Here is a 15102-nt window from a genome sequence, read left to right on the forward strand (position 1 = left end):
TCCCAAACCTAGAATTTCTGTGGCAGATACCACAGCCTTAATGGCTCAAAGTGGCCAATAATATGGAAATTTAGGAGTGGGAGTCTTGGAAGCAAGAGAGTCACAGAGGGGATAGGACCCCAAATCTGAGTATATACTTCGCCCCAAAACCTGGCTGACCACTACATACATAGTGAAAACTCTGAGGCTATGGAAAAAAATGCAGGCAGAAACAATAGGGGAGTCTTCCACTAAATGATAGATGACAAAACTGTGGTGGGTGATGTTTGTGAGTTAGGCAGAAATCAGAAAAATTATTGGCTTAATACCTCAGAAGACAGAGCTCAAAGCTGGCCAAAGAGCTGAAAATGCAGGGGGAAGCCTTGGAGAAAAACAAAACCACTGAGAGGGAAGTCCCAAAATCTGAGTAGAAACTCTGCTTTGACTGACGACTAAACTACACAAGGCATGGGGGACACATCTAGGTAGTCAGGTAAAACAAAGAAGCAGCCAGAAGCTACTTAAAGTCCTTTGGCTTAAAATTCCTTAATAGTTTCCAGTTATACCTGGAATAAATTCTAATACCTTTCTCTTACTTAGAAAGTACTTCATAAACTGACCCTTGTCTTCTTCTCTAAGCTCTTCTCCAACCACCTGTAGCTCTACAAATTAGCCAGTCTGGCTTTTCTTCTCCTCCAGCACACCAAGAATACCCCTGCCTAAGGATTAGAAGATTATATAATTTATTGTCTAAACTGGAACACTTTTGAGAGAGGAGGCTTTATCAACAGTTATATATCAGGACAACATGTGTAAGCCAGGACTATGCCAGGTTTAAAGCTGGAATTAGACTCCCACATAAAAGCAAGACCCTGAAGGGCTCCAACCTCAGGAGAAGGGTGAATTACATAAAAGAAACTAGATAAAACCAGTCCACAACATGAAAATTCAGAAAGGAAATTTGTCTATCCAAGCATGAATTCTGAAATGGACAGGAGTTTAGGGGAAGCATTTCTACTGAGATTTAGCAACTTCAAGCCTAATCTTATATGAGATCAATATTTAAATGTACACTTGGTTTGGGGCTTAAAAGCTAAGAAATTAACATAAAAATAGGTCTCAGGATGGGGATACCTCTATATTGACTTACAAAAGCAAACACTCTAAAGAGACATGGCCATAAATAAATGCTTTCTGAAAAGAAGTTCACAATCCACAACAACGAAACACCTAAGGAAATGGTAATAAGCAAGAGTCAGCTGATACAACATGTAGCTGAATTATACCCCTTCCAAGAACCTCACATAACAGAATAATCAAATAGATATTATAATGGAACTATAATTAAAATGATAAAAGTATCAAAGGAGATTGAGAACATGAGAATAGATCCAAACATTATGGGGTAAAAGCAAGAAAAAACAGATTTTAAAAAGGTCTATTTGAATTAGATATTCTGTGAAAGAAAAATAGTCACTGAAAATAAAAACTCAATGGATATGTTACACAGAAGATTAGATATTATTAAAGAGAGATTAGTGAACTGGAAAATACATGTGAAGAAAACTTGTTCAGTGTATATTTCTAACAAAGTTCTAAAGTGGGAGAATAGAGAAAATGGGGGGAAAATAATAAAGTACTAATGGATGACAGTTTCTCAGAATTGTTGAATATAAGCATCCTTAGCTTCAAGAACCTTAATCACTTGCAAGCTCAGTATAAAAAAATATATCCAAGCCAACCATAGTGGATTTGAAAAATACCAAAGAGGAGATCTTAAAAACAACAAAATAGAAAAGACATATTATCTACAAAGAAACAGCAGTTTGATAGCAGACTTCTTGAAAAAAACAACAGAAGCCAAAAGAATTCTATAGCCAACTAGATTATCATTTGAGAGTGGTTTCAAAATAAAGATGAGTTTAGATAAATAAGATAATATTTTCCCATGGCTGGGGCATGTACAGTATTCAGGCCTCATTCAGAAGTCTCCATATCAGAAAAGCATTCTTTGACCACCCTATCATAAATAGTAATCCCTCTTCCCCTTACCATGCATTATTTTTCTTCATGCATTATTTTGTCAGATAGCTCTGACAAAATGTATTTTTATTTGCTTACTCTTCCTTTCATTCCACTAGCCTGGATGCTGCATGAGAGCAGAGATTTTCTTCAGTTCACTGCTATATTCCTAGCACCTAAAATCCTACCTGACCAATAGTAGCTGGTTTATAAATATTTTTGAATTAAAAAATGATTGAATGAATCCTCAGGAAAGGAACTACTAAAAGAAGTTTTTCATATAGTTGAAAATGAAACCAGCAGGAAGATTCAAGAAGGAATGGTGAGCACAAGTGTTGACAAACTTATGGGTAAATTAAACAAATAATGGCTCTCTACAAATGATGTTAAGGACTATAAAAACAAAGTGGAATAAATAACTACAGTAAGCCACATGGAAGGAGGGAGTAGGGATACATGGATTAATATATTCTTGTACTATTTGGGAGGAGAGTGGAGATATTAAATTTAACATCAAGTATATATATCAACATTTAAGGTAACCATTAAGAATATACTAGAAATAAAATGCAAAACTTACAAAAGAGTAGAGAAAAAACCAAGGGGAATATAGAAAATGCCTCAATCCCATAGAAGGCAAGAAAAAATAAAGCATATAAAAACATGGGGGAAAAGGATATATAAAATAAGATAGTAGAAAAAAACAATATAATCTAATGATAAATAAACAATGTAACTGTATGTTATGTGTATACAAGAGTCACACCTTAAGGGCACATGAAAACACAAGTTGAAAATGAAGCGATGGAAACATATGTATGGATAAATCCTAATCAAAATAAAGTCATAGAACTATAAAATACAGACAGCAAAATAAAGTCATAGAACTATAAAATACAGACAGCAGGGACTATAAGACTAACACTTTTGTTCAGGATGAAATATTACACTAAAAAATGGAGTATATCAAGTGAAAAAAATTCTTAATTTTTATGTATGGATAACATGGACTCAAAATATGTAAGGCAAAAATTGAATTACAAGGAGAAAATGACAAACCCATAGATTCTCAGTAAATGAAAGACCAATCGAACCAATAATTTGTATGATAAAATAAGTGAAGAATCCTTTTGACAAGCATAAAGTAAGGAATACACATAGACTTAACACTTAGTAAACAAACAGTATTTTTTTTTACCAAAAATAGATGATCATATATTAAGCCATAAAGCAAATCTCAAGAAACACAAAAAGATTTCATATCCTATAGACCATCTTGTTTCAATATGAGGCATTAAGTTAGAAATTAATAATAAAGTTTTACATTTGAAAATTAGAAAACCCGCTAAATTTTTTTAAGAAAACAAAGAAGAAACCATAAAGGATATTAGAAAATACTTAGAACTGAACAACAGTGAAAATGTTTATAAATGAAATCTTGTATTCAACTCCTCAAGTGCTGCTTAGAAGGAAATTGATAGCCATAAAGAAGTCTTAAAGATGGTCTTTAAAAAAGGGAAAACCATAAGCTAATCTGCCTCAAGAAACCAGGAACACAGAATTTCCCAAGAAAAGTAAAGAGAAAAATGATCTACACAAAAGGAAAAATCAGTGAAACAGAAAACAACAACAACAAAATAATACAGATGATGCACAAAATCCAAAACGGGTGGCTTTGACACACAATATAGAAAACTGACAATAAGTTTAATCAAGAAAAAGCAAGAAAATGTGGGAAAATTTGGGGTGAGGGGTAGAAATATAGATTAAATAAAATTGGGCAAAGCAAGTTGATAATTTTTGAAGCTGGGTGATGGATACATGAGGTTCCATTAAACCATTTTCTCTACTTTGGGGGTTGTGTGTGTGTGTGTGTGTGTGTGTGTGTGTGTGTGTATCATATATATAATCACTGCCAGCCTGTAGATAATAGATTGTAGGGAACTGAGAGTAGAGAGAAGGAAATCAGGGGCTTATTACAGTTTGATATGCCAGAGACAATGGTGGCCTGAGCCAGAATAGTAGCAGTTCAGGTGATAAGTGGTTTAATATGAGAACACCTATGAACATAGATACAAGAACCATGAATAACAGATTTTTTTTTAATTTTTGAATTTCATTTTATTTTTTTATACAGAAGGTCCTTATTAGTCATCAATTTTATACACATCAGTGTATACATGTCAATCCCAATCACCCATTCATCACACCCCCACCCCCACACCCCACAGCTTTCCCCCCTTGGTGTCCATACATTTGTTCTCTACATCTGTGTCTCAATTTCTGCCATGCAAACTGGTTCATCTGTACCATTTTTCTAGGTTCCACATATATGTGTTAATTCACAATATTTGTTTTTCTCTTTCTGACTTACTTCACACTGTATGACAGTCTTTAGATCCATCCATGTCTCAACAAATGACCCAATTTCGTTCTTTTTATGGCTGAGTAACATTCCATTGTATATATGTACCACATCTTCTTTATCCATTCGTCTGTTGATGGGCATTTAGGTTGCTTCCATGACCTGGCTATTGTAAATAGTGCTGCAATGAACACTGGGGTGCATGTGTCTTTTTGAATTATGGTTTTCTCTGGGTATATGCCTAGTAGTGGGATTGCTGGATCATATGGTAATTCTATTTTTAGTTTTTTAAGGAACCTCCATACTGTCCTCCATAGTGGCTGTATCACTTTACATTCCCACCAACAATGCAAGAGGGTTCCCTTTTCCCCACACCCTCTCCAGCATTTGTTGTTTGTAGATTTTCTGACGATGCCCATTCTAACTGGTGTGAGGTGATACCTCATTGTAGTTTTGATTTGCATTTCTCTAATAATTAGTGATGTTGAGCAGCTTTTCATGTGCTTCTTGGCCATCTGTATGTCTTCTCAGGAGAAATGTCTATTTAGGTCTTCTGCCCATTTTTGGATTGGGCTGTTTGTTTCTTTAATATTGAGCTGCAGGAGCTGTTTATATATTTTGGAGATTAATCCTTTGTCAGTTGCTTCATTTGCAAATATTTTCCCCCATTCTGAGGGTTGTCTTTTCGTCTTATTTATGGTTTCCTTTGCTGTGCAAAAACTTTTAAGTTTCATTAGGTCCTATTTGTTTATTTTTGTTTTTATTTCCATTACTCTAGGAGGTGGATCAAAAAAGATCTTGCTGTGATTTATGTCATAGAGTGTTCTTCCTATGTTTTCCTCTAGGAGTTTTAGAGTGTCTGGTCTTACATTTAAGTCTCTAATCCATTTTGAGTTTATTTTTGTGTATGGTGTTAGGGATTGTTCTAATTTCATTTTTTACATGTAGCTGTCCAGTTTTCCCAGCACCACTTACTGAAGAGACTGTCTTTTCTCCATTGTATATCCCTGCCTCCTTTGTCATAGATTAGTTGACCATAGGTGTGTGGGTTTATCTCTGGGCTTCCTATCTTGTTCCATTGATCTATGTTTCTGTTTTTGTGCCAGTACCACACTGTCTTGATTACTGTAGCTTTGTAGTATAGTCTGAAGTCAGGGAGTCTGATTCCTCTAGCTCTGTTTTATTTCCCTCAAGACTTCTTTGGCTATTTGGGGTCTTTTGTGTCTCCATACAAATTTTAAGATTTTTTGTTCTAGTTCCATAAAAAATGCCATTGGTAATATGAAAGGGATTGCATTGAATCTGTAGATTGCTTTGGGTAGTATAGTCATTTTCACAATATTGATTCTTCCAATCCAAGAACATGGTATATCTCTCCATCTGTTGGTATCATCTTTCATCACTGTCTTATAGTTTTCTGCATACAGGCCTTTTGTCTCCCTAGGTAGGTTTATTCTTAGGTATTTTATTCTTTTTGTTGCAATGGTAAATGGGAGTGTTTCCTTAATTTCTGTTTCAGATTTTTCATCATTAGTGTATAGGAATGCAAGAGATTTCTGTGCATTACTTTTGTATCCTGCAACTTTACCAAATTCATTGATTAAAACCAGAAATTTGTTTCCCAGCCAGAGTGATCATAACTATTCTTCCTTGTGACACAATGGAAGTTCAGCTAAAAATACCCTGAAATTTATTTGACCAAAGCCTGCCCTGTCAGGAAAGAGACATTCTGCTGCTTCTGCTTAATCATGAGGGAGAAGACAAACAAGCAACTGGAAGATGAAACTTCAGAAGAGATAAAACATCTGGATTGTTTGAAATGTCTCCAGAGTCTCTGCACATCCATGTGTGCCTGCTTGGGTGGGAAAAGAGAAGGGAAATGAGCTGGTTTTGGCAGGAGCTATGTGTATGTTTCTGTAGTATCCCTGAATTTGGGTATCTGTTTGCACATGTGTGTCTATGGAGTGCCTGGGATGGTGTGTAGGCTGTTTTGTTTTATTCTGTATATATTTTCTTATTTTGTCTGAATATATTTATGGGTGTTCATTCATAAGTGAGAGTGAATGAGTATGTGTGGGTGTGTGGGTGTGTGTGTGTCCAAAGAGTAGCTTCAGTTGCTTTCTTATGAAAATCTTAATCAATCACTAATTCCCAGCAATACAAAGAGAGCTTCACCTCCCTGGTGAGTTTGGTTATCCCCAGTGGACTATGAGCTCTCTGAATATGGATTCCCTAGAGCCCCTTAATGCAGAGTTGGGCCTCTAAGGAGTACTTGTTGAATGAGCAAATGTCAACAGTTTTAATTCATACCTGGATCTGAAGCTGTGGGCATTAATGGTCAACAGGTTGAGAGGGGGCAATCTAGACATACAGGCTTTCCTGTTGCCACTAAGAGAGACTCACATCCTCCATCCGTCTTACATCAAACATGTCCCTCACTGAGCTCTCCCTATGTGTCAAGTACTCTATGAAGTGCCAGGGAAGCCATGGAGTACTTGGTACTTGCCTTTAAGGAGTTCACAGGGAATTTACTATATCTCTGTATCCCTTTCTTTATTCCACACTTAAAAGACAAAGTTCAGGACTCTACCTTCCCCCTGCCTGGCATCACAACCACTCATGACTTCCTCTCCTGAGAATTAGCTTGTTTCTCCAACTGACTCCTACACCTTGCCTGATTGAAATAAAAGCCAACTCTCAGCCTCCAGTCTGCTCCCCCTTGTAGTTCATGCTGTACAGACTGCCAGATCAATCATTCTAAAACAACACATGTATATTTTTACTGCCCTAGTCTAACCCACTCAATGACTCTGTATTACCTATAGGAAAAAACTATCATGACACTACACAACTGCTTGTAGTTACCCAACAGATCTAAATAAGCTTTGTCCCCTGCTAAGTAGTAGTCCCACTGAAGATAAAGAAAAAAATCTATGTAGTGAGCATGGATATTTCATATTTTTGAACATAGTTTTTCTGATTCTAAGATTTTAAACACAAAGTCACTCATTCAACAAACCTTTTTGGAGCATCTAATCACTGTCTGACATACTGAGCAGATAATAGCTTCTTTGTGTCCCTTCATGATAATTTTTCAAATGACGATATTTGGTATCTGAAGTAGATATTGATCAGATGCCCCATTAGGACAGGGTCTCCTGCCTCAACTCTCCACTGCATGCCTTGCTTTGGCAGAAAGGGAGAATGGTAGGAGAAGGGGAAGTCCTTGTAGATGTCTCATGAGTCATCCCCTTGCTAGTTCTGCTGTGCACTACCCTATTCCTTGAATCTGTTCTGATGCTCTCTTCATCCTCACATCTGTAGAAGGACCTGTTTCTAGTAGGTTTGACTCTTCCTCCAAACACTTTACATCACCATGGTCTATCCACTTCCCCATTGAATAGGGCTTGTTTGCAAGGAATGGACTTCTACTTTTTTGGGGGGGGATGGACTTCTTGAATGACACTACCAGTTGCTAGACTGAGAGTCCCCACCATGTGCACTCCTCACATGACCTATATGTGCTGATATGCGTGTGGTACTGAAATGTGAAGTGTGAGGTCAGACAAAGTTTAATTGAGGATAGGGAGAAAAGCTGAATTTTGAAAGAGATGTTATAGAAGGGAAAGGTACTCCTGGTGGGGGATATATGCTTGATATGTGAATAGGTGGGAAGAGCAGGGCAAAAGATGGATTTAGCTAAATGTAGGATGATGAGGGTAGGGCATTCATGAGACAAGACTTCTCCTTAGAATATAGCTCCAAGGCCCTGCCATAGGAAAACCTCAATTTATTTTCTTTGATCTGTTGCATCATCTTTCACTTTTACCTTTGCAGAAACTATACTTACCATGTCAGTGTCTGACACAGGGCCAAAACTGGTCACGTAGATGTCAGTCTTAACTTCAGTCACTGCATCTGGTTGAAAGAAAGTAGAAAAGCAGAGTGTTATGAAAGACTGTTGCCTTAGCTCAGAGAGAGTCCAGGGCAGTACTCCAAATGATAGCAAACTTGTTACTTCTAAGAAAGGATACTTGGTACAATCATAGGAAAACCCCTTAAAAAACTCTCACTTGTACTATTTCTTCACAGAGAATATGCTAGGCACAGGAACAAAATCCATCCCTTTAGGTAACATTGAGAATGGCGGCAGAACCTCCAAACTCCAAAGCTTAGTGAGAGCCCTTCGAGATCTCTAACATTCACACCTGCTGGGCTCTCACACTGGGATTATCCCTACCTGTGGTAGGTTACAAATGTTCCAAGAGCCAACCCTTTTCCACTTTCAGGAATGTAGGATGATTGTACTCCTAAAGTACGGAAGGGATGTGTGACTGGTTTTGGTTGTAGGAGGAAGTAATATGTGTCCCTCCCTGGCTGCAACAATTAATGTCCAACACAAGACCCTACCTGCCATGGTCACCATGGAAACATATGTTAATATGGAGCTACTATAAGATTGAAACAGCCTGGAATGATGACCCAACACTTGGAGGACAACGGCACTGGAGAGTTGCCTGGATCCACAATAGACTTTGCATCAATGAGAAGTACTTTTGTTGGGTTAAGTGACTGAGATTTGGAGATGATTGATATCACCTGATACACTCTCTTTGCATTTTTTTCTCTTGCAACTGTGTATTTACTCATCTGCCTTGCCACATAACCCAAGAGCTCCTGAAGGGCAGTGTCCCTGTTTTGTTATCTCTGTATCCTCAGTACATAGAAAAGGAGCCTGTTATTGAGATGGTGCTCACTGAACATTTTCGGTATTAATGGATGAATCTCATCACATATATATTTGCCAAGTTGGAAAATGATACTCAGAGAAGTGAAGTTATTGCACTGCTAAGTTTCTCTTTTCCTCCTTCTGTCATCCCTGTTTACCCCATTGCAGCTCAGACTAGCTCACCCACTCAAGCATACCTCAGAGTACAGGGTAGCCTACCTCACCTTAGCAAAGTCAATTACAGCCTACCAAACACCTCATCATTACACTAAATTCAAACAAGATCCACTCCAGCCCAGCACACCTGACCCCAGTAGAGCACACAAGTAACGCAGCTAATACCAATAAAGCCCACATAGGACTTGATATATGTATACTATAATGAGGCTGGTTACTGCAGTCTATGGCAGTATTTTTTTAATTTTTAAATTTTATATTTCCTTTTTAATTGAAGTATAGTTGATTTAAAACATTATATTAGTTTTAAGGGTACAATATTGTGATTTGACATTTTTATAGATTATGCTCCATTTAAAGTTATTGTAAAATATTGGTTATATTCCCTGTGCTATACATTACACTATTTCTTTTTTCCCATGGAGAGGTAATGGACACACATACTCCATTCATAGCATATCCACTATATTCATCCAGTCCTGGGTCCTAGCCCAGATGTACTTTATGTCTTATTGACTTCACATTTTCCAGAGCCATCTCTTAGGCTCTTAATACATTATTCCCCTACACAGGCACAAAGTATACTTAAGGCCACTGTACACATCCACAAACATTCCATTTTCAAAAGAGACTATGAGTATCATTTAATAATAATCGACACTGTAGTCAATTCACCAAAACACACAATCTATCTACTTCCAAGCTTAATCAGCAAATAACATGTCTCTGAAGCTAGAGTTGTGTTTTAAATATTTGGGCTCTCATCTAGAGCACAGTCTTCCCTCAGAGATATTTCTGTGCTTCAAGGACAAGAGACAACACTTCAGAATGCAGAACATGCCCCCTAAACACTTGTCTCTTCAGATACACTACCAGATTCATTGGCTGGGGAAACATTGCCATACCCCAAAGTACATAAAACAAAATTAATTAATTAATGGGAGAGACCACAATTACATTTGAATCCAATATTCCAGGCAGGACATAGTTAGATACAGAACAACTTTCTAAACCAATTTAACTGTAAAACTGTAAGATACCTATGCAGATTCAAAACAGGGGGCCCAGGGACTTCCCTGGCAGTCCAGTGGTTACGACTCTGTTCTTCCACTGCAGGGGATGTGGGTTCGATCTCTGGTTGGATAACTAAGATCCCACATGCCACTTGGCACAGCCAAAACAAAAACAAAAACAAAACAGGGGACCCAGACTATAGGAGAAAAAGAAGAGAGATAGTGGTGATAAAGTCAGGAGACTGCTCTAGCTCTAAGAGGAGAATGGAGTCACTGTAGGTAGAAAAGGAAGAGTCTTTGACTGGGATGGGAAGGCTTGCGTTCTGGATCTCTGTCCGACTTGCTGAATGCCTTAAGACTTTTCTTCTTTTGGCTTTTCTCTTGTACAATGAGGGTTTGGTATCAAACAAATTTGAATTTTCTCTCTGCTCTAACTAGGAACTCTGAACGCAGGGCCAAGCAAAAAGCATCTGACTAAAGGTGCCCAATGGTAGTAAAAGGCAAGTTTTCTCTGCTGCCTGAGGAAGGTAGGAGGTTTGTATGATCAGGCCACCCAATGTGGCTGTTCTCTTGCTCTCTGTACATCCCCTGCTCCACCAGTCCCTGCTTCACCTACACCCACTCACATGACTGACCTTCCCTCAATCATAGGGCCTAATCAGTAAATGCCTATGTACTTGTCTCTGGCCCCAGCTAATGATCTAATCTTTAGATCAGAATTATCTCCACTATGATGATTTATCAAAGGGGCAGTGAGGGGTGAACCCCTCTACTGGTTTCCCTGGCAACCAATAAGCACCGACCTAAAGTCAATACTCCTGTAACTGGTAACCTCCCTCCCCATCCCACCTGGGAGTGAAGACTGCCACCAAATCCTGCCCACCTCTGCTGCACATGGTGGGGTGTCACTCCAGGACCTTGGTTCAGACAAGGAAGATTCACCTTATCCATGAAACCATTGATGTCTCTGTCGCTGACTCCAGGCTCTTTCTTTGGTCTCGAGGCTGGGAAAGTACAGGGCTTGCAGGTCTGGAGGGTGCAACCCAACAAGGTTTAATGCAAATAAGGTATTCCTCCTCTCTCTCAACTGTTCACTGTCATTTAAAAGACACCCATTGGGACTTCCCTGGGGATCCAGTGGTTAAGACCTCACCTTCCAATGCAGGGGGTGTGGGTTTGTTCCCTGGTTGGGGAGCTAAGATCCCACAAGCCTTGCAGCCAAAAAACCCAAAACATAAAACAGAAGCAATATTGTAACAAATTCAATAAAGACTTTAAGAAAATGGTCCACATCAAAAAATTTTTTTAACATCTTTATTGGAGTATAACTGCTTTACAATTGTGTATTAGTTTCTGCTGTATAACAAAGTAAATCAGCTGTACATAAACATATATCCCCATATCTCCTCTCTCTTGCCTCTCCCTCCCACCCTCCCTATCCCACCCCTCTAGGTGGACACAAAGCACCAAGCTCATCTCCCTGTGCTATGTGGCTGCTTCCCACTAGCTATCTCTTTACATTGGTAGTGTATATTGACATTCCCCCAGTGTTGCACACAGGGACCACAAAGCCCCAATGACTAAATCCCATTTTTTGACTAGGAAATCCAGCTGCCTTGGAGCAGGGTATGTGACAACACACAGAAGTACCCTGCAGAAGTAATGTACAGTGATTGAAAGCATGACTAACTGAGTTTGAATTTAGGTTCTGCCATTTACACTTTGTGCGCCTTTTGTCACTTAACTTCTCTATGCCTGTTTATTCATCTGGAAAATTGGGATAATGATAGCACGTACCTCAGAATTGCTCTGAGGATTTAAGGAGACAGTATTGAGACCAATAGTTAGAATAAATCCAGTTTTCAATATATGTTACCTGCTGCTGCTGCTTAATACTATTCCAGAGGCAAGACCATATGAGATACCCATAAGGCCAAGTGGACAGAACTCACCCAGAAGTCTAAGGTCCTCAGTCCCAGACAAAGAAGAGAGTATCCACCCACCACTCTAGCTCCTCTGTGTGAAGGAATGATTAGAAGTTTGCTATTTCATTTAATTAAATGAAAAGACCAGTGAATTAGACTAAAACTGGTTAGGGCTACAGTTCATAGTCTAGCCCTTGTTCACAGCCTTCTCATTTTTCAAATGTGAAAAATGATTTAATTTGGAAATGAGGTTTTTTTTCCTTTTTCTTTTTTTAACAAATATTTTCCAATGCTCCTTGGTTCTTTTTTATTTACTTTGGAGATCCAATTTCCTTCCAATATTACCTTCTGAAACCAAAGGTGAATAGAATTATCTTTTCCTTTTGCAAATTTACTGTGGTATTGGAAGCTAAACACACATGCCCTTAGCCCTCAGTGGGACTCCCATTGGTGGGGAACTTATCAACCAGTTCCTAATGTCATTCCAGCTTGCTTTTGATCTGAAAGAGTAAAGATACGCCAATCAGCAAGTGATCACTGTGTTTATATTGACTATGTTGCTCATACAAACTGTATTTTCTAGTTTGAATTAAAATAGATCCCCAAGAAGCTATGAATTTTCTCCTCTGAGCAGAAACCAGAGTAGTTTCCCCAACTCTAGCTTCTCCACTCCAGCACACACATAAACATCGGTCTTAGTAGTGCCCTTTGGATCCACACAACAAAATCTGCTTCTTGTTCTTTTGAGAGTTAAAGACGTTCAAAGATTGAAGGAAAGTGATCATGGTACACCTAAGTCTTCTCTTCTTGTTCCTTTCCAGATTAAATATCCTGACTTCCTTTGTGTCTCCCCTCTTTTGACATGGTTTTAAGCAACCTCACTATCCCACATTCACTTTCCTCTGGATTGGGTCTGAATTTTTTACTGGCACTCTGAAATATGTTTTGTGATGAAACTTTGTCACAGTGCTATTAGACAGGATCATAAGATGAATGATATGAACAAAAGCCAACCATACCCCGTTATCTCATTACAGGCTGTGACGGACTCTTCAATCCTTCCCAATAACAGTCTTCCTGACAATAGTGAGGTTTTAAGGATTGGGACTTTGACTAAAAGAACAAAGTCCTGACTTTTATGTTTTCCTACTTCCATATCACTGGGAATTTTAGAGAATAAGTGTTTGTTATTGTGTACACTTTTCATCTTGAAGAGAGACTAAGCTACTAGAAATGAGCTTCCATGTGACTCGCTGGGTCTGCTAGCAACATGGATTTAGGGAGTGGGCTACAATGACTTATGGAGAACCTCTCGGAGATCTGAGAGCTGGAGTACTCTGTTCTGTTAATCGCCTTTTCATTTGTCTTTTACAAACCTTGGGGACTGAGATACTGTAAGTACTCAGTGACACACACACACCATAGCATTAATCACAGATAAGCTCTTCAGAGGAATCACAGACAGATGGCTTAAGGAAGCAGATATGACAAAACTCTGCATTAGAGGTCCTAAGTTCTAATCTAAGCTCTGCAATTGACTCATACCCCCTTTTGCAGGCTGTCTGGGCAAAGCTCATAACTTTTGACATTTGGTAGGCTAGAGGTCTAGCACTGTGTTTATGCTACTTCATCTAGTGTCTGGCACCTGGAATGTACAGCAAATCTTAATAGCTAGCTACATGAAACATATGTTTATAACAAAACACCAGCAAGAAGTTCAGTCTTAATGCACCCCCAAAATTCATCTTTCAGTCCCAAGCCAGTTACAGTTGGTGGGCAGTACACACCATTCAGATCACTCCACTTCATTCACCGGTTCCACAAAAACACTGATTCCTGGGCTATCATCCTCAGCATTTCATCTTCCTCACCATTATCTCATTCTTTAATCTGGCATTTAACATTTAATTTGTAAAGTACCAACACATATTTCAAGTGTCAGTTCAAATGGTATCATTTGTCTGTCACTCATTCTAGATGTTTCCCTCCTCCAACTTTTCCTTTTCCCTTTCCTGTACACCTATTATTTGTTACCTAGCTCAATACTTACCCAGCGTGTAGTGGAAAAAGCATTGAACCTGATTTCAGAAGATCTTGGTACAGGTCAAGTAGTGATACTGACAAGCTACTATGATTGTGAATGAGACTGTTATCTCCTTGAGCCTAGGTTTCCTTAACTAGAATATGAAGTTTCGGCACAGAGATCCCTAAAATCCATTTCAAAAACTATGCTCTGTTTCTTTGGTCTTGTGGTTTCTAAGCCCAGAGTAGATCAGAGGCACTAAATTAGAACTGAAGAAGAGATAGGGCAGTGGCAAAAACAAGAAATAAGCATTAATGTAGTAAAGAGGTAGGAAAAAAGTAATAATAACCAGGCTTTTCTCAGAACAGGTTGCTGTGCTCAGTGCTTCTAGTGGCATTAATATAGGTCTACAGAAGGGCCTTCCTAGAATATCTTTGCCCTCAGACCTTTCTAGAGACATCCCTTCCTTGTGATGGGGATCAAAGGCAATATTAGGATTTGTAGCTCCAGAGAAAATGATGGGCAGATGTGTGGAAAATAGAGGTCACTTCCAAGAGCTAGTAGGATTTCCTTGGGGCAATATTATAACAAAATTAGAGAGGGAATTTGAAGCAGTGCTCAAATAATGACCAAGAAATAAGTTGGAGGCCAACTACACAATGTCTTCTCCACTCTAAAGGCACATCCTTGAGCCAGAACAAGCTGAAAGTCAGGGGAAAAGCAATAGAATCTTTAAAACAGCTGAAATATTCTAAAATGTTACAAGGATGCTCTGGTATTTTTCCAGGGTCTGCTGATTTTTAGCTTAGACATAAAATTAATAAGTGGAAAAAACTTTGGTATAGGACTCTGGAGACTTGGGTTAATCC

The 15102-nt window shown here is 38.6% G+C and overlaps 1 protein-coding gene across 1 annotated transcript in view; it reads right to left on the reverse strand.

Moving 5' to 3' along the window:
• Nucleotides 1-15102, reverse strand: part of GABRA3 (gamma-aminobutyric acid type A receptor subunit alpha3) — a 267558-nt gene that overhangs the window by 76998 nt on the left and 175458 nt on the right. The window contains exon 5 of the mRNA XM_079911398.1: nucleotides 8217-8284. Within this exon, the coding sequence (XP_079767524.1) occupies nucleotides 8217-8284 (68 nt within the window). The remainder of the gene's footprint in view (nucleotides 1-8216; nucleotides 8285-15102) is intronic.

Source organism: Stenella coeruleoalba, assembly GCF_951394435.1.
Source record: "Stenella coeruleoalba genome assembly, chromosome: X".
In the NCBI taxonomy this organism is placed as follows: Eukaryota; Metazoa; Chordata; class Mammalia; order Artiodactyla; family Delphinidae; genus Stenella; species Stenella coeruleoalba.